This window comes from Glossina fuscipes, unplaced genomic scaffold, assembly GCF_014805625.2.
Source record: "Glossina fuscipes isolate IAEA_lab_2018 unplaced genomic scaffold, Yale_Gfus_2 89, whole genome shotgun sequence".
In the NCBI taxonomy this organism is placed as follows: domain Eukaryota; kingdom Metazoa; phylum Arthropoda; class Insecta; order Diptera; family Glossinidae; genus Glossina; species Glossina fuscipes.
In genome coordinates this window covers 293,588-316,572 of record NW_023998443.1, presented here as the reverse complement: position 1 = coordinate 316,572, position 22,985 = coordinate 293,588, and the positions used below count along the sequence as shown (strand labels likewise).

General features: G+C 33.6%; 1 protein-coding gene across 2 annotated transcripts in view; it reads right to left on the bottom strand.

Annotated features, from left to right (window-relative positions):
* The window catches only part of LOC119638458 (nucleolysin TIA-1), a 102,439-nt gene that overhangs the window by 28,676 nt on the left and 50,778 nt on the right, over positions 1-22,985 (bottom strand). For both annotated transcript variants that reach the window (XM_038035243.1, XM_038035244.1), the window contains one exon: positions 4,792-4,879. In XM_038035243.1, coding sequence (XP_037891171.1) covers positions 4,792-4,879 — 88 coding nt within the window. The remainder of the gene's footprint in view (positions 1-4,791; positions 4,880-22,985) is intronic.

Sequence of the window (22,985 nt, the reverse complement as noted above, 5' to 3'; positions counted from 1 at the left end):
TTTTATATATTAAATGCTGTTTATAAAAAGATAAATTAATTTAATTAGTTAAAGCTAAATATATTTTTTTTATCGTTAATAAAAAATAAAAAATATATTTCGAAAATTGGCACAATAAACTTTAAAATAAATAACATTTAAAATATAAAAATAACGTTAAAGCATAAATACAACAATAATAAAATTAATATGCAAATATGATGAAAATCAGGGTGACTTCTTAAAGCTAAAATTAGAAATAAAATATTTAAAATATTTAACCGAATCTTTAATACCCGCCACCGTTATCTTAACGAAGATTAAAAAAAAGGAAAAGAAGTAAATTTTCATATTCTGTAAGGGTGAGTGAGTGTGGAAATTGTAATCTTATTTCTGTCGCAGTATATGAGTAACGAACAAAAACCACGTAAACAAAGAATACCATGGTGTTACCATGGGACACAGGGTGTTGTAGGCGTGTCCTTTGAAAAGTTTCGGTCAGTTTCAATGTTGTCCGTAAGTTTGTAACCGATATCTTCTTCTTTGCGAATGGGAGAATGTTTACCACGGATACTACGCAGTTGCGCAGACGGCCAAATGACCGGACAGACATGCTTGAGAGCATACTGAATTTGAAACTGGCCCAGAATTTACATATTTTATGGGGCTTTTGCGCGTTAAAACAAAATAAAATTCAGAGACTCTTCAATATTGGGCAGTCATTGTAAGTTTTTTACACAGTTACGGCAACATCGACCATGTAATATGCGTTCAAATTATTGTATGTACATCTGCTATAGTTTATGAATAGTGATCAAAGAACCAATATGTTATTTCCCTTGAAAAACAGAGGTGTTCTCACATTACTGATACTGTAGGCGTGTTTTTCGACTGATTTGACCCCTTTCTAATGCTAACTTCCGTGCAAAAGCTTTCGAAGCTTTTGCCAAATTTGAAGTCGTTAGCTTCATTTTTGCAGCCAAGATAATGTTTACAATAGACACTGTACAGACGGACGTTTTCGAATTTGACACTGACCAAGAATATATATATACTTTGTAGGGTCTCTGATGCTTCCTTCTGGGCGTTGTGAACGTTTTGACCATATGAACATATCCTCCATCCTTCGATCATGGGTATAAAAAGAAGATATTAAGAGAAAACCAATACACAAAAATATGGATAGAGGGAAATAGTCCTCCGCACTGTTGTTAATTGCATGTAAAAGGTGTGGAGTCTGATATACCGTAAGAATATAGAAATCTAAAACATTGCACGAGAAAAGAAAGAAAAAAATTCAAAGACTAGCATTTAAAAGATAAAATGGATTGCGTTAGCCCAGCAATTTTAACATTTCAGAAGATTTCAAGATGTCCGTAGGATTGGGTACGCGTTGCGATAGAGTATAGTCAAGGAGAATTTTGGCAAATGCTTCGAACTTGATTTTCTCGATATTTGTTGGATATGTATTAGTGGAACGAGGTTAGGATTGACATGAGCGTAGCGACGTCTTTTCACAAGGAAGAAGACTTGACTTATCGACATCTTCTTCATTTAAAATAAGGAGTTTTCTGTGAAGCTTGCCTACGTCATGTAACACACATTAGTTATCTCTCTATCGATAATGACAGATGTAGTTGTATAAAACTTGTCCTTCCGTGTTAACAAAATAGAAACTCTCATCAGAGATAACGACTCGCTGCCCCTACGTATGATATAAAACCGAGTCGAACACTAATTGTACGCGATTCGTATGGTCGTCAAATGCTAACCTCGAACGAACATCCTTCCATAGCTAGACACTTACATTGGCAAGCGTAAAGTACATATGTTTTTGACCAATCTATGCAAGCTAATCGTGTACCGACGACTACTTTATCCCTTTCAGGGAAGTAAAAATTTCAAAACTAATTAAAGCTTAGCGTATGTAGTATAATATATTTCCAAAATTGGTTTCAGTGTAGTCCCGAACGGTTAACGATGGTCCTCATTAGCATTGGTCCACATTGACTTCCTAAGATCGAGAGGTGTATGCGCCAGTGTTTACGCTTAGGGCGCCGTTCGCCTTGCTACGTTTATGTTAGCACAGCTGTTTTTCAGTTCACAACTAATTGTTGTATGCATTGCTGTACGCAATGGTGGTGTGCTATACGTTTCTTACTAGAACTATTTGTAGACACTTCTTTAGTTCAAAACTACAAATTATATACACTTTATTGAATTTGAAAGGGGAATAAACACAATTTAAATTACTTACTTATCTACCGGCACTAACAAAGGGAGGCAAAGTATCAAACAAGCGTATATTTATATATGCTGTCAGAGTAAAAGATTCATTAAATATAATTGGCAATACGGAAACAAAAAGGAAAAAACTTGAAAATTAAAATTCACTACAACTTTTGCAATTTCCAGAGAATAGGATGCGTTTTTATCGTTACAACAGGCAATTAAATTAACTGAAAGTGTGTGCAATGAACGACTTAGTTTATAAACTAAGATATATAGAAGGCAAAGTTGACATCCTTTCTAATTTTGCAGTGATATAATAATTCTCTAGCAAACGATTGTAATACGGATGACAATTCAAAAAGTTCGTGTTTGAATTCGGCATGAAATTAAAGGCATGAAATTCTTTTTTCTGGAATTGCCGTCAGTTGTTTTTTTTTTTTTTTTTTTGGGGATATAGACTTGAATCTTTGCGAATCAAAATATATTCCTAACAATAAAAAGTTGAAAGAAAAGACGAAAATTTGGAAAAACCTGAAAACGTCTGCCTTATGCACCAAAGCCACTGCCATCCATCCATATTTCTTCCCCAAGGTAAAATAATGGGCTATCAACCTTTGTTTTAGGCAAGAATAGCTACTGCACTCTCAAGACACATTATAGATATCATCATGTGTACGTATACGGGGCCTACATTTTTGAAGAATTCGTTAGTATGTTTGCGTTTCTAATACTGATACCATGAAAGCTTTACTTTCAAAAAACGACAAAGCCCATACGTAAAAACGTAAACACCGCACACCCGCAAAATGTATATGCGCTGTTGACTTTATTAAAAAAGCAAACTCTTATAGAGTTGGAGAAGTACTTCTTCGATGGCGTTTAGTAAAGCGCTCTTAACATGACGCGCTAGTGACTTGTCCCATCAGAAGGGACAACAAAGGACTGACTTGAGCAAACACTACTTCTATGTAATCTAAACTAAAATGCAAATCAATCGTGAGGAGTTGTCAAAACGGACCCATGGTAGCATAGTCTGTGGGGAGGTAGAGAACTGCGCCTTGGCACAAGTCCAAAAATTAATGGCGGTGGCCATTGATTAGTGTAAGTGAGGTAGAGCGTTCTTAGCTCCTAGATATAGTGATTCCTTAGTCGGTAGACATATTTATTGGCCACCATCTCATTTTTTTCCTTTCTTTCCTTTTTGACGGTGTTCGTATTGCATGCATAGGGAACCTGTCTTGAGCGTTTGATCGTAGTAAAGAAAAAAAAGAAAAAATATATGGTGAGTTGCTTCATCCAAGCGAAAACATCACTGAAGAAGGTTGCCGACACCGACTGATTGATTTAAGTGAGTTGATAAATACAAGCAGAAGTGTCACGTTATCTCTCGATATATTGCTACTACGCTCGGCTATTCTCTGTTGCAACTCGTTTTGAAAGAATGGATTTAGAGTCCGCCACATTTCCCACTTCCCACTCCCTATTCAATACTTGCTCTGAATAGCATTTCCTTTGATTGGTGATTGATTGTTTGCATAAACGGCGGGGAACTATTTTAAAGGGACCAAAGGTGGTCCGTTTGTTGGAAGCAGCTTTCTTTTCATCACCGCTTATATACGTGGTGACAAAAAGACAACAGATGTTAGAATAGAATAACTTGTGGAAAGAAATTTAACTTTTATTAAAAAAACCCTGAAAATTTATATTTATAATTTAATAATAAAAATGTTTAAAAAAAAAAAATGTGTTTTTTTTTTCCCTTGTATAAAACGCAAAGAGAAAATCACAAATATAACTAACTGAGACTGATAAAAACACATTCTAATTTAAGAGTATATATGTACTTTCACCTCTTTAGTCCAAAGTTCTTTTCTTTTTTTTTTGTGCTCTACACGATTCCCATTCTTTCTGTATTTAACTTGACTTTTACAAACTAAAGCTATAAACAAGACAATATGCCTTTTAGGTATCTTTCGTACACATTTATACACATATTATACACATATATATATATATATATATATACATATGTATATAAATATATATATATATATGTATATAAATATATATATATATATATATATATATAAATATATATATATATATATATATATATATATATATATATGTTTGTGTCTGTGTGTTATATAAAAAATGCGAAAGAAAATTTACTGCTAGGCAACATGACCCGATGCTAATAAAATGAAAAGCCATGGAACGGAGATGCATAGAACAGCATGAAAGAAGATTCTTGCGCCAACGTTAAATACAAAGGAATCGTACTTGTTTTTTACAAAGATCCCCAAAAAACAAGACTACAGATAGAGAGTACACAGAGAAGTATTATTAAATCAAAGAAAAACAAAAAAAAAAAAAAAAACAACTGGAAGATTACAAAGAAAATGAAAGGCAACAATATGAAGGGAAAAGAAGAAAAAAAAAAACCGTTTGAATTTTTTAAAAAAGAATAAGATTTGAAATGAAGACTTTACCTCATGTTAGGTTAGAAACTCAAAAGTAGAAAGCATTTTGTTTATATGCACGTAAGAAGAACATAGAGAGAGGGATCCAAATACTTACGAAACTTCCCCAAACGGTGCAAACGCTTCACGTAATTGCTGAGTTTCGATTTCCGAACTAAGATCACCTACAAAAATATGAAATTGCTCTGAAAAGATATCAAAAAAGATGAAAGATACAAATTAGAACATTGTGAGATACAACTGACGAAATACATATCGTTACATATTATTTTACATTCTAAGTACTAATGTTAATTTTAACTTAAAGAATTATGTAAATTTATTATACCCCATCTGCCTTGTTAGTGAGAACGCGAACGTAGACGAGCTTCGTCGACAGTGCGTTTTTTATTTAAAGTGTTTTTTCGAACAGTGGCAACATATGCGTTATTATGACTACTTCTGAACGAAAGAGAGATTCGTATACGTTGTACAACAAAACATTGCCCAAAATGTAGAAGAGATTTTCAGGAAAGAGAGATCGATGCATATAATATAATGGAAGCGACGTTACCACACCACTCAACTAAGCAATAAATTGTATCCAGAACAACATATGCTGATAAATCATCATAATATCAGGTCGTCATGGATGAAGTTTGCACCCCATCGAAATTTCCCGAATTTCACCGATTTCCAGGCTTCATAAATAATTCATGGGCACTGCGAGATGAGGCAGACTCAGCAGAGATTCTTAGGTTGTCAGTATTGACTTTTGATTCTCGATTATCGCCCCGTTGATCGCCCTAATGGACGGAATGTCATGACATTTTAGCACTATTTAAAAGTCACATGAGTTCGTCACTAGTGGGAACATCTATGCGTCATCCTACAAACCGATGCATTATTATGCCAATGTCAAGGAGTAAGCTGCTAACTTCGGTAATATAAGTAACTATAAATTTCATCCTTCCCAACCTAAGGTAATCGCGCCTGTGCCTTGAAGATTAGGAAAATGAATTTGGTAGAACGTACCATCAGTCATCGCTTGAACTATTAATCAAGCAATGCGAACAGAATTCAATTTACTGTAATTATGGAAATTTCTCCTAAGAATCGTGTATTTCTACGAAAATAGTTTCGCAAGATAGCGCTTAGTTTAATGGATATGTTGTTTTCAGAAAGTTGTTTTGTTTCTTTGGAAAGGCGCATTAAAGCAATGCCCTCGAACGGATTTCAGACCGTAAAACTTTATTAAGAAATTTTCCAAAGTTTTGCTACTAATGAAGCAACGGTTGCTATGGCAAGCTTGAAAGAATCGACGTAAACTTTTTAAAAATCATTTACGTTTAACACGTTTCCACATGTCTTTGCGTTTGCTGTATCTTTTGCATCTACCTATCTACCTATCTATTGCTTTTTAACTGTCTAAATTCATGCATTCATCTTAAGTGAAATAAACGAAGTAAAACTTTCATTTTCTACTTCTGCTGGGAAAATGAAAAAAAAAAGTCAGAAAAAGAGAATTGATCAAAAAGTTTGCAAGCTTGTGCATCTGCATACAGCTAACTATACACAATAGTCAGATAAATGTTACCCAAGCACCTTGTTTCTTTGCGTACATATTAACAAGCATACATATTGCATATTGCATATGTGTGTGCAAACGCTTTAGATAAAAAGTCATATTCGCACCGCACATCAAATGCAATTAGTTTCTGTTCATATTTGCTAAGGTATTGTTGTTGTTTTCTTTATTATTATTACTATTATTATTATTATTATTTTTATTCTTTTTTTTTTTTTTTGTTTTTAAGCTTACATCGTTATATGAATACATTTTTGTGCATTTTATTTGAAAGTAGTAGTAAAAGTTAGTTAAGAATTTTTAGAGAATGCTGCAGCAATATGAATATTAAGAGATATATTTTTCATTTACAATTGCATTGTTTTTATGAAGAAACTTGAAAATAAAAAAAAAAATAAAAAATAAAAAAAAGAAGATTTGAAATGAATTTCTTGTCAAAGTATAAAATTCCAGTTAAAACTAAACAAATTGTTTCCTTCATAATAAACACACAGCATATAGAGGAAGAGGAGTAATGCTTTAGAAGAGTATTTGATAAGCTTACTGTTATCAAATATAATTTAGTAGAATAGTAGATAAGAGCAAGACACGGATTTCATAATACGTAGCTTCAATGCAATGCGCTCAGTCAAACTAATGTTAAGAGATAAAGGAGATTAAATTGCTTCAGGGGTACTATCGAGCGGACTTGGAAAAAGATATTTTTTTCTTTTATTTTGCATAACTTTTATAATTTCGAAAATATTTTTAAAGCTTTTCCCAGTCGCGTATTTCTTCGATTTCATTTGTTAGTTCATGCAGTTTTAGATGTATTTGACAAACCCAGTCTATTTAAAAATTACCTGGAGCATGTTGACTTGCCCATAGCATAACCAAAAGGCAAGACCAATATTCCGCCGGTATAGCAACTATAAGAATTCAAAAATTTTTAAATTCGTGGCAAAGTGCCAAACACGTTTGCTAAATTTCATATCGTAAACGCCAGTAGTGATTCAGTGGAGCACTATTTTTTCCGGTTGAGGCACGACATGGATCCACGCATACGACCCGCACACAACTGTTCAATCCAGCGAGTATCGTGCGAAAAGTACGATTCAAGGCGATGTCAAAAGTTTTCTTCCATACGGTTGTGCTCTATGAATTTTTTCCGCTGGGCCAAGCTGTTAATAAGGCGTGTGGTTTGAGTTTATCGTCTACTAGGCAAGGCGACGGAATGGATATTATTTATGTTATTATTATTGCTATTGTAATTTATTTAAACCTGAATGATTTCCAGGACTAAGAATAGGATGAGCAATAGAGACTAAGAGTATCAGCTTTTCTTCTTCTTCTTTTTTTTTTTTTAAGTAGATTAGATGATTAGTTTAACAGCTTTAAGAAAATTAAATCTTTAGTCGATATTACATTCTAAAGGTATTTTTAAGGTATTCAGGAGATTAGTTGCTGGGAAAACTAGTCTAGTCGAGCATTCGGAAAGAATATATTTAATCGTCAGATTTGAAAAAGAAAAAATTACTTTTTGGACACAGTACTATGTTCAAAATGAAAATAAAAAAAAACAAGCAAAGTTTTATGGCAAATGGATTTTGAAAACCAAATTGTTTATGACGGCTGCATAAAACGTGACTTTTGAGGCAATTCCCGTTTTAAAATAAACTATGCTGCATGACCATATTCGCAATCGTACTAGAAACGCAAGGCTAGAATCATTTCCACATGCTGTTCTCGTTAATGATTTTTTATTTGTACGAAGGGGCGAATGGCCTTGAATCAGGTCCATTGCGAAAGAACACAATTCGTTAAAAGCACTAACAATCTTTGTAAAAATGTACAGAAACTTCTCGCTATAGCTGATTTTGGTAATTGGCTGTAGAAAGAGCAAACACTTCCTTTTGGCTTGGTCGGTTAACGGTGTCGTATCGTAAAGTTCTCGGAGTTTTGTCAGTTTTATGGTTTTCATTATTTCCAGACTCGATTGGTAATGAGCTCTGTGTTCGTTATTAACTCTTAATCTCTAATCAATCAGTAAAGAAAAGTATAGGAGACTAATCAAAGCAGCATTAGAAAGAAAGGACGGCCGATCAAGCAAAGCACTAGATTGTTTTTGTTACCCATATACAACAGTTTCTCGCCGCCCTTACCTATAACTCTACGTTTCTTTTTTTTCGTGCCTCACATTAGCCATTTTGGCGCTGAGAGTACCTTTCGGATTAGTGCGAGTAAAGAGAATCCTATAAAAGGCCTGGCAAAAATTCAATGAAAATATCGTGGGCTTCGAAGAGTACAATGATGCATCAATGGCTTAAGGTTCCAAAGAACAAATTTTCTCGATTTATATATTCTATAACCTATTAATTACTTACTATTTCTTTAGCTTTGCAAAGGGCAGGATATACAACCAACCCGAAGATTTTTAAATTTGTCATTATTTTAGATCCATTTATTTATTATTATACTTGTAATTTCATTGAATTTATATGAAAGAGAAGAAACTATATAAAGTATAAAGTTTTTTTTTTTTTATATATATATTTATTATCTAAATTCATTTTTAGTCTTTCTTCAATCACAATGCGTGACAAAATATAAAACGAGTGATTTTATACTTTTCTTTGACGATGAAGAACATGTCTTCGCATGCATATGCCTAAGTGTAAGTATGTCTGTATCACAACGCCATCAAGTTTATGTATAAATTGTGCTCTTTGTTTGCAAAAAGAAAACGCAAAAAAAAAAAGCGGTTGCTGCTGACTATCGCTACTTTGTGTGCGTACACATATCTTGGATTTCCTTCTTATACTTAACTTACATTATCGTTTGTGAGGGAAATTTTAAACTTATTTCCTTTGCTTGCATGCTTTTATTCTACAAAAAATTACAATGAACTCATATAGCAGAAGAAAGAAGGCACATACTTTTCGTTGGTTTGTTATAATAAAGACTTTTGTTTCTTCATTGTATGTATAATTCATAATTCTGTTCTTTTCATTCTTATTCTTCTTCTTCTTCTTCTTATTTTTCATGGTTTGCAATTTCCTTTTAAATTTCATTTGTGTACGTAAACGAGTGCGAGTGTATGTCTCCTTTTACCGAAATTACTTGATTCTCATTTTTTTTTTCTTCACAAAAAACAAAATTCTATCGTTATTTAAGCTTTCTCTTTTTGTCGTCTTCTTTGTCTTCTTCTTCTTCTTGTTGTTTTCTTCTTCCTACAGAAAATACTTAAGTGATGAATTAATTTTTGCTTTATTTTAATAGAAATTTCGTTACGCTTGCGATCAAATGTAAATGTATTTGCATTTTTCTGTCTTACTCTTGACGAAAATGACAAAAAAACAAAACGGCGATTTTTTATGTTCAAAGTTCAACAGATTAGATAAATTAATTACTTTTGATATTATTTCTTCTTTATATTTTTAGGTAATTTTTTTTTTTTTTTAATAAAAAGTTTCTCTTTTTACGCTTTCAGTTCTAAGAAATATTCTGGAATAATTTCTAAAGTATAGAAGAAATACACGAAGTTTTCAAATGAGCTAAGGAAGAAGAATTTTTTAATAGCAGTTAAAATTAAGTTATATACTACTATGTCTTAAAAGGAAGACCAATTTAATTTTCCTTTTTTAATTTATTTATTATTCCAAACCTATTTTTCCGCCTTCAAATTAACGCATAACACTTAAAGTTTTATTCTTGTTAACAGTTCAACCGGGCGCAGGGAACCTATAGTGCACAACACCTCAGTAATGGAAGAAAATTGTTAACATCATTTTGATTTTTGAGCGACTTTGGTGCGGTTTTTTTCGTCTTGGCTCACCTTTTCCACGATATTCGCTCGATTAATCGGTTGTTTCCGGGTCGTATGCGTGGATCAAAGTCTCATTTCATTTCGTACTTTTTCCGTCGTACGAAACAAAGTGCAACTGAAAACAAAGCTTTCTCACATTCGATATACCCACCCCAATACTACATACCCCATAGAAGTGCTCGAAAAAGTGACTCTATTCGGCTCATTTTCAATACGGTTCGTCCTTGAGGCAAAACATATCGTTGTATCGAATTTCATCAACACATCTAAAGTATTGCGATTTGTAGACTGTACACAAAAATGCAGACGGACGGACAGATAAGTTTATCAGAAAGTGATTTCAAGTGCTTAAATATAAAACTTGAAGGGTTTTGTAGAGGTAACAGAAATGCTTCGCTTAGTATGTCCGTCCAATCGTGAAAGTTTTAGATAAAGATTTCGCTGCAAGCGTGTCTGGGAGTGACTTCTGATTAGCCGCAAAGCGTTTTAAACTCTTCTACATATTCGCATAACTCCCGAAAACTGACAAAATCAATTCTCATTTCCATCTTCCAAATTGGCAGGAAAGCCTTCTAGTGAATTGTAGATGCAGAAGATTCTAAATTCTTATTCGCATTCGAACATTCAAACTGGATTTCACTTTTATGAACGCATTTCGCGAGGCTTCTCGTAAAGCAAGTGAGCTTTCTTGTCAAGAGTCGTGGTGGATTGGACGCGCCGAGATCGGATGATTCACAGCACATTTTGCTGTAACTCTGAACAATTCCTGTAAATTTTTCCTTGACGTACAGTTTGCTCAGTCGTTTAAATCATGGCTCTATGAAGTGAACAGCTTAAGACTATTTTGTCTTTATAACGATTAAATTATTCTCTGCAGAATAAAATTGTAAGAAAAAAAACAATGTTTATATATAAAATGAACCTTTAAAGAGTATGAGGTTACAACAACCATAAATATATATAGATAAGGCAGAGATTTAAAAGAAAAAAAAAAAAAAAAAAAAAAGAAGAGAAGAGAAGAAAATGAAGCTTCCTTTTATTCACCGTAAAAAGTTATGTTGTACACGCAACTGTATACGAAGAACTCTAACACCTAGTGTCGATAGGGTAAAGCTAAGCGAGAGACTTAACCGTCGTCTTGCCCTACAAATCGAGGAGCACGCATAAAGTTTCAATAGAATATTTTTTAATGAGTTAATTAAGTCCGCTTTATTCTGCTTTATAATATTGGCAGCTTGTGCTGTCAGTGTTTGCCTGAAGACCATCGTACAAGTATAACTTACAACAACAATTTTTATATTTATACAACATGCATTAACATACGAATATAAAAATTTATTGTTAGTTCCTTACCGGTAAATGCAACGGTAATAACAACAGCAGTCGTCTGCTTTACCATGTAATTCATTCTATTTAGTTATATTTTCCTGTTTTGAAAGCCTTACCCTCACCACCACCAACGTCGCAGATATCTCTACCCCTACTCTATTGCAATGCTTGTATATATAAACTTTTAAATATAGGTTTTTTTTTTTTTTTTTTTTTTTTTTTTTTTTTAAACCAACTGACATTTGCATTTTACTTTACTTTAAACTTATACTTAGTATGAAATTGTTGTTCTTTCTGCTCTCCTTCGCTACCGTACGCATGCATACAAGTATTCTTTGTTATTTTATTTTTTTTTTTCTTCCTTCTCCCATACACAAGTTTTATATGTGATGTGATATTAGTATGCGTTCATTAAAGTCGGAAATACGTATTTTCTCCATATTTACCTACAACTTTATTGTAATACTTTAGTAAACCTAGTATGATTTACGTATGCTAAGTAAAATTCTATAAAGGGCAAAGCAGCTATTGTTTGTTGTTAGCTCCTGGAAAAGATGGTTGATTCTTTATCATATATGATAGATTTTGATTATCTATATTCACCTAGTATAAGCTCGAAATATTCCTATAATAAATTGCAAAGAGCTGCCCTTGCAGAGTGATAGATATTTTTATTAATAATATATAATCCAATATATAATGTCAAGGGGTATTGAGCAATCTATAATAATTTGAATTTTCATTAACACTGCAGATATGAAAGCAAAGCGATTTTATCACAACATTTGCAGTTTATTAGAGAGGGACGCTTGATCAATATGACATTCTGAAGAAATTTTTTCATGTTTATTTACTTATGCTTCAAGAATTCTTTTACTCTTTCGTATACGTTTACAGAAATTGCATAAGCCTTACAATAAGGTTTACATTTTAGCGTTGTGACTTGTCACTAGTCATAACAGAAAAGAATGTCATATTTTGTTTCAATTTTATTGACTTTGTATCAACTTTGGTTTCTCAAAGAAATAGTCAGAGAGTAAAACACCTCAGTATCGATTTGGTTATAAAACGAAGTAAAGCAAACCACAAAGTTTCAGTGATGCAGGTAAGGATCACCTTTTATTCTGTTAAGGAAACGGATCGACATGAATGTATTAAAGCACTTCTCGTGACATATTTTATTCTTGTTCACCTTTTTAACAGTCTTTGTGTTGAGTAGATAGACCGGTTATATGTTACTTTGCAATTTCATGCGTGGTTCATTAATTTATCTAAGATCATCAGCAGAACTTAAGGAACGAACACTTGCATAGAAGGACGGACGTACATTGCTAAAATGTTTTAGAATTTCAGGCAATGAATTCGTTTCGTGAGCTTATATTCATCGTGAACGTGTATAACTTAGCCAGCTGCTCTCTTGACATTTGTTGTGGTAAATATTTCTAGAGTTTCACGTAGACACGTACAGTGCACCTTGGCCAGGGTATAAAAGAGCTCTTATGACAATACCTGCTATCATCTGCCCATCAAGTTACAGGTAATGGTTATGATGATCTCTTCTCATTATGGTGTCATCTGTTGACAAAACGGGGCGGATCAATCTACCATTTCAAGTATTTAATACCCCTACGATTTAAAGGCAACCACGCTTGCCACCAAGCTTTCTAACGCTAAAGATGGTGCTTTAGTCAAAATATAGACACATAGGTCACAAACAGTTGTTATCGTTCTGCATACGTGCATACGATCTGCGGAGAAAGATCGAAATACAGGTGCGCTGTCAGTCCAGTTGCTAGTTAGTTGCGTAATAGATATTAGCGCGACTATATAGCAAAGAAATTTTCTTGAAAAACAAGACACTTCCCCCTACGCATTCCCAGATTTCTTAATGGGGAATTAGGTGGCACGAGAGGTCATACGACTAGCAGTATAAAAAATATTGGGCTTTTTTTTAGCAATATTAGTGCGGAACACTCACAGGCTTAAGATATGCTTGAAGAAAGTACTTTCTTGACTGTCCGGTAAACGAGCTGTAATAGATGAATCAATGTATCAATGATTGTAGTCATGATAGCGCTACAAAACCTTTTAATATTGGTAGAGACGGTTCAAAGCCTCGAAAAAATACGAATAAATAGACAATCCATTGCAGACGTCAATGTAGAACTTTGCATTTCTATTAGACCCGTCATAATGAGCGATTTGCCATCAACTGGCTCCGATTCGCCAGTTTTATTCGCATAAAGTGCAAGACCCTTCACAAGAGACGTATGGGTATATATGGCTTGCTTGCTTAACCGTTGTGATATCCAACATATCCCGATATCAGTGCACATACAATGATAGATATATCGATTACCAATTGCATAGAAAAACTTCTAATTCCAATGTTTGCGTAATGTGAAATCAGATACTCTTTAATTTAAAATGCAACACACAGAGACACACACGCTGACAAATCAAATGGTGACTGTTAGTAATTTGTATTTAAAACCAATAATTTTATCTATGTATTGATAAAGGAACTCTAAGGAGATTCGAATCATCTTTCCCCAAAATAGAAAAGAAAAGTTTTTGGTTAGAAAGCCAACACACATGAAAACACACAGTCACACCTATTTGATGATAATATCAGAATATTTTGTAATTTTCCTATGAGTTTCAACAGAATTTATTTTGACTGTTAGCAGAGCAAAAAGATAGGCAGCAGACAAGCAGGAATTCGTGTGTAAAGTACGTTTACACAAACACACATAAAACCTAAATATTGTAACGAACACCAAAGAAATATTGGCGAATATAGAGCAGACGAGACCGAGAGAGAGAGAGAGAGAGAGAGAGAGAGAGCGAGGATAGAAAGTGATTTATTCTTAAGATTTGCCAAACTTAACAAATAGCAATAAGAAGAACATAACTTGATATGTGAAAGATTACTCACCCCGAAAAGTGTATTTCTGCCAACATTTTTATGCTGATTGGTGTTTTATCATGATTTATACTCTGTTATAGATAGTGCGTGTGTTTAAATGTACCTTGAGAAGTTCTTAAAATGGACCGGCTATGTGTAGATTGTGTTCCTAACGTTTGTTTTGTGCTTGGAAAGGACATTCTGGATGTGGAAATAAAAATTTTACATATATATCTATATATGAATTAAGGGAATGAGGGAAAAAGGTAACATTTATGTAATTTATTTATTTTCAAAAATGTTAAAAAAGCTTATCAGATACAGTTTGTTCCTTCTCTTTTTCTCTTAAAAACTTGCAGAATGGTATTGAGCTTTTTCGTTAACTTTTTCGATTCTCAAATCAAATTTCAAGGATATAGGTTCAGTCCTTCACTAATTAATGACTTCATTGTAGTTGTTATAAGCAACTTCTTAAATATTCTTATTTGAAAAGAAAGCTACAAAGATTGTGTTGGGGATTTCTAAATTACGTTATCACTTACTTAACATCGATTTTCATTTAAAAATAAATAAATACAAGTTTAAAAATGAATGAAAGAAAAAATTAAAAACACATCTGCCAAGAAACGGAAAAAGCCATTACCGAAATAATATCTTATTTATATCGTAAAAACTTAGCCGGCGGGAATGAATGCTACGAAGTAGTTATTGTACTCAGCACCACTTCTCGTACAAGGATATATTAAACTTGTCTGTCTGCTTTTCCGTCTGTGTTCTTGTGTTCGTCGTTAGGTTGTAATTTTGAAATAATTAGAAGAAATTTGATACACGGAAGCATTTTGCTCCAAGCTCCAAACGCTATTAAAAATGATTCGAATCAGACTATTTTTTCGATCACTATGAAAGTAAGTAGTGTAGGACGTTTAATGGGATGAGTCCTGATCCACTGTAGATTTTTTTCTTATTTTAACTTGCGCTTTTAGCTGTATGTTAATACACGGGGCTTTTGTAACGTACGTTTTCGACAAAGAAATTTTTTCAATAGTGGGCCGTCTGCCGAACTTTCTTTTCCAATATATTTTTGCCTTTTTGCGCATGTGTTCATCCGGACACATCCAACAATGCTGATTTTTATTAAAATACGAAAGAAGTGATCGCAAATATAAAAATGTAATGCTCTTTTTACACCTTGGACATTGTCTTTATATCCTCCAGTTCTGCTCGTTACTGGCATTGTAACTTTACAAGTGCTTTCTCGTGAAATTATTCCTGGCCGAATACAATCACGGCAAGTTGTCGCTCCCGAAAGCGAACTTCGACAAGAAATTTACAAAGCATCAACAAGTGGATAAAGCTTAAAAAATTAATGAACCTACTCGGTAAGTCAAAATGCTGAACGAGATCAAAAAAGGTGGAGAAGTATGAATTTGAAAAAAGCTTTTATGTAAAATGTATAGTGAAATGTCGTGAAAGTGAAAAAAACTATTTTGGATTTCGGTTAAATAACTCATAACTCATAAATGTATTTCATTTATATTTATTTTATGTTGTAGTTTACAATCTCATATCTTTTGTGTTCTTTGAATTATTAATGCAATTTCCAAAGCCCAGTGTTCTCCTTAGCTGAACTTTTATTTCCTTGTGCTAACTTAATTTATGACTAAACTCGGTTGTGACCATCCACCACCAGCCAAAAAAAAAAAAAAAGCAAAGAATATTGAATTTCTTTGCACTATAATATTGGGTACACCTGGCGTTTTCAATTTTTGTGCGGGTAACTCTACCACCACCACCCCTACAAAAGTAAATGATAATTGTTATCGTTGCAGCTATTGTAGTTTATGAGTGAGGAGCGCATGACTCAGCAAGCAGACATGCTATCTATCGGATTATTTTGTGCTATGCGCTTTCCGATTTTCAACAACAACCTGCTTCTAATGTTTTTGTCAAATTTGAAGCCGATTTTTGCGACTAGGATATGGTTTACCACATATATTACGCAGATGCATATTAGGACGAATGGATATATTTTTTTATCGATCCTGCGACACTAAATTGGATGATATTTATGTGTATGACTTGTGGGTGGAAAAGAACGGGTTCCCTGGTCGCGTCCTCTCTCGTTGTGGTGATGAGAATTTCGATGAAATATTACGTGTGTGCCAGCGAAGCCGTGCAGGCTCCTTGCCCGATGTGCTATGCCACATATAACTCTATGTAGATTATGATTAAATGAAAGTGTTACAATTAAACATAAATTCCTACTTGGAGATCCTATTAAAATGTAAAGCTGGAACGACAGCAGGACCAAGGGGAAAGGTGACAAAGATATGGCATTCATTCACAAAATCTACACAGCACTTAGGCAGATGTTTCGGTCGAGTGCGTCTAGTTTTTTTGTAACTTTCCCCAGTCGCTGCTGATTAGAGGTTGCGAATTGTTATTATATTTCTGTAATCAGAAGAACCTCGTGATTCGTAAGTACATCATTCATTGAAAAGATCTCGACTCGACTGTCTAATAAATATTAAGTAGAGTAGAGATGTTGAGGTACAAACTTGATCCGTCATCGTCGTGCATTCTAAATTCAATAACTGTTTCATATTAAAGATCAAATAACAATGAAGTTCTAAGCTTTCAATTACTTAAGCATTGTATAATAAAAAGTCATAATTACACTGTTAAAATTTACGATTTTCAAAGAAAAGTTTAAGAAAATTAACTTGAATTTCCTTTTGCACAAAGGACTGACTCGGTGTAGCACAAAATATTTCTGCGGCAATGATTTACAAATAAATGAATATCATTTTCGTTCATTTATAATGGGATTTAATGAGCTCTCACTTACTTACTTAATGCTTTGTACTTTGTGCTTTCTTCAAATTTTGAAACATGGTAAACAATCTTGCGTGTAAACACATTATAATGGCGCGCAACCACATCTCCGATGAATTTTATAATTTGATTATAAAATTATTAAACATCTATAGGCGGGAGTTTTACGTTTACGAACGGTAACACACACACACACACATACATAGAGTCAAAAGTGAAAAAGACACATTATCATTATGCTGGTTGTTATCCTTGTAATAAAAGCAGGTGACAATGATGTTTATATTGCCCTTGTTGTTGTTGTTGTTGTTGAGCATCTTAAAAGGAGAGTAGGTAACGTCTTTATATTATGTTGTGTATCCCTGTTGTGTGTTGGCAGCCACTTATTCTACTAAACATTTTGTCTAACTTTCTGGCATACATAACAAGATCAGAAATTACCTGGAAATATAATCTAAAAGTTACAAACACAGATTTCATGACTTAATAATTTCGGTTGTTAGGAATCTGTAAGCCGCCAGCTAAACATTTTGACATTTCTCTCTTAGAATGCTTACCGCACACTTCATCCCAATATGCTTATGTTCTTATTTTGATATTTTCATTCTTCTTTATAAGCTTTTGTGATTTTGTTTTTTTTTTTTTATTCTTTTTTTTTTCTTCCTTTTTTCATTTCTCAATTCGTTTCAAATGTTCGTTCGGCTTGTGTATGCATGAGGTATACTGCAGACTCATTAGGGCTCATATAAATTCTAATGAGATTCAGTTACTGTTAAAGGAGAGGTTGTTCTATTTAAAAGTTTTCTTCTTTTTTTTTTCCTCTTCCTTTCTTTTCCCCGTTGTTACGTACCTCAGCTGTTGTTTATTTGCTAAAGGTTTTTTCTTTTTTTATTTATTTATCAAGAAAATTTCAGCTTTTATTTAAGTCAATGTCGCTTTTTTTTTTACTTGCGTTTTTCCCTTTTCTTTATTTTTGCTGCTTTCCATGCTTCATTAAAAATTTCAACAATTTCTATGCTCATATATACGTACGTATATACTTGTTCAGAGTAACAGAAATAGGAAAACATTTTTTACAATTTTTATTTATCTTTCTTGCTTCAATTAGTATTAAGTGAATGAATAGTAAATTGCTTGTGACTGTTGGCAGATATGTATGTGTTCAAGTCGAAATATGTCTTCTCTTGTTTTTATTTTCTCTTCTTCTTGGCTATAATTAAATGAAGAATTGATAATGATGATGATATGATATCGAAGAAAAAACCATTTTTTTAAATTCTTTTTTTCCCAAAAAAAAATATTTTAGCCAATTTTAATAACCGTCGCTTGCAATCTATTTATTAGTTGTCTTTCAAGTTTGTAACATTGCATCCATTTTCAAGACTACGATATATATATATACGATAACTATTAACAACGCTGAGCTGATGATCACAGTTACTTTCTCAATCTACTGCAATCGCAATATTCGTCAATCCTTCCATCTATCCACCCATGCGTCCATCATCCATCGTTTTACAAATTTTTACGATCGATATAGAAAGCCGATTATCTGTGATGGGTTTTCGAAATTAAATTTCAATACGACCCCAATCCATCTTGTCTTTTTTCTACAGCCTGTAAATCTCTCCTTCACTTCATTCCTTTTCAAACTTGCATGTGAATATCACAGGCTGCCAGAAAATACAGCAGATAAGTGAAGAAAGATTGAAACGAATATTTTATGGTCGATGCACAAAAATTGAAAAAATTGTTTACACCTTGCGAATGTTATAGCGCATCCAAATTTAAAAAAAAATTGTTTTTTACTGTCCTTAGAAGGTCGAGAAGCAAAGTTCAAACACCCCATAGGAAACAAAAATACTTGGCCAGCTTCAAACTTCCCAATTGTGTAGTATCTGTGGTTAGCAGTCTTCCGTCTGCAAAACTGAAGAACCCGCCTACAAATTTGCAAAATAATTTGAAAGTGGACGCATCTACAACGCCCCCATGCTACTCAACAAATACAGCATGTAAATGTTCATTTTTATCCTGAAAATAGAAAGAATAAGCCTCGCCTACCTAATACGGTAGAGTGTAAAAATCTTGTTCTTTTCCTTCTTTTTTTAATCTTTTTTTAGGATAGCGATGATGGGTACAAAAAATTCTGTCACGACCGATTACAATTTCTTCTTTTTTTTTTTTTTAAAGTTTTCCTAATTAAGTATCATTTAAAATGCCAAAGCGACACAATTCGCAGAAATTCAAACAAATTTAATTAATTACTTTAGCATACTTGTAAGGTGGAGAGAATGTCGTCATATAATTATGTTACGTTATTAAAATGCTTTGCTAATATCTTTCCTCATAATATCTAGCGAGAAATAATTACAAGACATAAGATGTGATGTAAGTGTCGTTTATTTATTGGTTCGAGTCGATGCTTTTGCTGTTACTGTTTTGTTTTGTGAGTACTATTTGGGAAGTGTTACTCTCACTTAATACTGTATACACAATAAAGCTTGATTTCGGAGAAAGGTATTTCACCTTCACGTAATCAATTACAAAAGATATTAAGTCCCAATCGTTTAATACATTTCAATGAAATTGTTTACCTAAGAGCTCAAATACCCTAAGAGCCTAAATATAACATTTCTACAGTACTAAGCAGAAAAGAACAAAATAAAATGAAACTCTATGTAGCAGAAGCGATCGTTGGGGTCTTTTTCAACGCTACAATTGCCCAAGTAACTTATTTTGATCTTTTCCAATTGTTGAGGTCCGATAAAACGATTATAAAGCATGTAATGCTCCAAAATATTTTATTTATGTGATAATATCCTTCAATATCCATAACCACTTTTTTTGTATGTGAACTAGTTTTCAAGATGCCGACGACCTACTGCCTACCACTGTGCCCAGAAAGTAGGACCAGCTTATTTTTCAATTTGACTTGAATACTGGTCTTACTTTCCCGTCATTTTCTCGACTTGCCGCAGTCGTAAAAAGGAAAATAGGAACCCGAAGTTTGGCATCGACATTCCTTAATCAAGTAAAAAGGTTAAAAATTGGGCGTGGTCGTTTCATTTGCACGTCCGCATTGTGGGGGAAAACCATCGCAATCTTTTTCATATGCCTGTCTACAGCTTTCGTCCTTTTAAAGATATTTCCCAAAACCTGGAATCCAAATATCCGTCGGTATCACCTGCATGTACAGTTCGAAATAATGCCCATCGGCTTATTAACATGCGTCCTATAGGATGCGATAAAATTATGATTCCAATTTATTTGTAATTTATTTCGCAATGATTCCAACAAAGATTAACATTTACTTGGGCTACTCAGTTCCAAATACTTTAGGAATAAATATTTATCGCTTCAAAAAGCGATGCCAAACTATTACAAAATCTGCAAAGAAAGATAAAAGTCGCGAGGAGTGTGAAGAACACATATAATGTTAGACTGACTTTGCTTCGTCTTTGCCGTACTTCAATAGGTAAACACATCAATCTCAAAATCAAAAAATTCAAGGTAAAAATTATCGTCCAATTACTATACTTAGTAGGTGAACAAGGTGACATTTGAAAAAAAAGCCGCTTTAACCATCGTGGTTAGTTTCGAAGAGTTTCCGAAAAAATTTCACTTTGCGTAAAAATTTTGTAACCGCAAAATACAACTCTGAGTAAAGCGTTTTGATTCAATTGAAAATACAAAGGATGATTTGGAAAATTGCTTTTGGGCCCCGGGAGTATTCAGACTGCGGAAAATGTGAGCGAAATAGCGTAACTATAGACAGAGGCAGCAATAAATTATACGACTTTGAAAATATCCGCTATATCTTTTTGAAATAACAGTGAACGTTTGTACGGGTCGTAGTAAATCACATGCGCGCAGATTTATAAATGTGTCCGTAATATAATAACAGTATATGATATTAGTAGCTCTTGATAATAAAAAGCGATTGCCAAAAGGTGTTGGCTTATATATATATATATATATATATATATGTTTATATATTCATATATATCTGAAGGCATTCATACAAACAGACGGAAAGGTCTGAAAAGCCATTTGTGTGCTTAGCGTGTATTTATTATTATATTATGATAAAAAAAACGTATGGTTGCGTTACTGTTTAGTATAAAAATGTTTGTAACTAAGGGCAAAAGATTCGATTGCTGGCGCATTTGTGTTTATAAGCTAAACCAACATTCACACACAGAAAGTTAGTTAAGCAAACTGAAACTCTTCTTCTGCTGTTGCCTTGAAGCAAATAAAACACATACACAAACGTATATAGTTACAAAAATAAAAAAAGAAGGGTAATCCTTGCCGGCAAACACCCTATATATATATATGCGTTGTTTATGTACGTAATGAATAAAAAAAAACTCAGGTCAATTGCATAACACAACAAACAACGTAGCGTTTAAGGTTACGAAAACTGAAGGTGAATTTTTGTTGTGGTCTTAAGTATGAAAATACAACAACAATGGATTAGCAGCACATTATAATAATAAGAAGAGTACGATTTAATTCAGAAATAAATTTCATGCAAACGTTACTATAAACGTTTAACATATTTAAAATGGTAATTGGCGCAGAGAAGGGAGAACAACATTTTTATATCGAGTTATAGGAAAGATGGACGCCTGTCCACTCTTCTTTATTACCATCGTAGCAAGTGATGTCGCAAACGTTATCTGTATTTCTCTGGCAATGTGTCTATGCATGTTGCAGTAGCCATTGAGCACTTGAACATTTTAAAAGGTATCTCAAATGAAATCGCATAATAGTTGGAGCTCAGACAGTTGGAGACAGTAAAAAATATACAGCAGCGTCTATGGAAACTGAAAGAAAGTTATGTTCGACTTCGCCCTGTTTTAAGTTTAAGGATTATTTGACCTCGATGAGAGTTTATTTATAGGGTTCTGGTAATTGAATATGTAGTTGAACGCTTAAACTGATCAAGACAATTTTCGTTCTTAACCTGAAATTCGAAAGAAGTGAGAGCAGGCACAACTATTATCTTTTCGCTAAGGATAGGCTAACCGAACAACTGAAGCCAATCATTTTAATTCAATCACAAACAAACACATACACGCACATCCGCAAAACAAACCAATAAAGAAATCTAGTGGGATCTCAACAGGAGAACCGAACTAATACCAACCAGCGCCTATGAAGTAATACTTACCGCGCGGTGGTCCCGCGGAAGAGAGTGATCGATGAAAAAGTGGGAGTAGATGGGAGGGTTTCTACTTCCTGCTCGCGTAGCAAAACACTCACTGATAATTAATTAATTTCATACTCTTGGTGATACCAAATCCTACTTCGCTTGCGAAGTTAACAAAATATGGAAAAGTTAAATATACGTTTTTCGAATGTTATGGCCGCGGGAGAAGGGCACTCTGTCTGCTATTTTATTTTCAAATTACGTAGCATGTCGTTTGAACTTATGTTCGAAATGCATTTACACGATTGTCAAAGAAAACGGTTTATATAGGTATATTCTGCTGATTTTAAACGTCGCAAAATTTCATATAGCAACAAGGACTACTTTTACAAAATCACATAGGGTGCTTCGGTTGTAATTCGTTTTTGAACTTTGCTCTAATGGCACTTGAGAAGAAAAACTGAGATCGAGAGTAGTTTTGAAAAAAGTTTACATATACATACATAAATTAAAACTGAGTGAAAAAGAAAAATCGAACCATTTTAACCAACGTCCATGCTGGGACCAAAGCACGTCAGTATACCAAATTCGATCAAAATAAACTTGGGCCTGTAGGTTCCACTAGGACAGACAGACAGACAGACAAGTTTATGTCGATACCTGAATAGATCGGTATAATAAAAGATGGATCT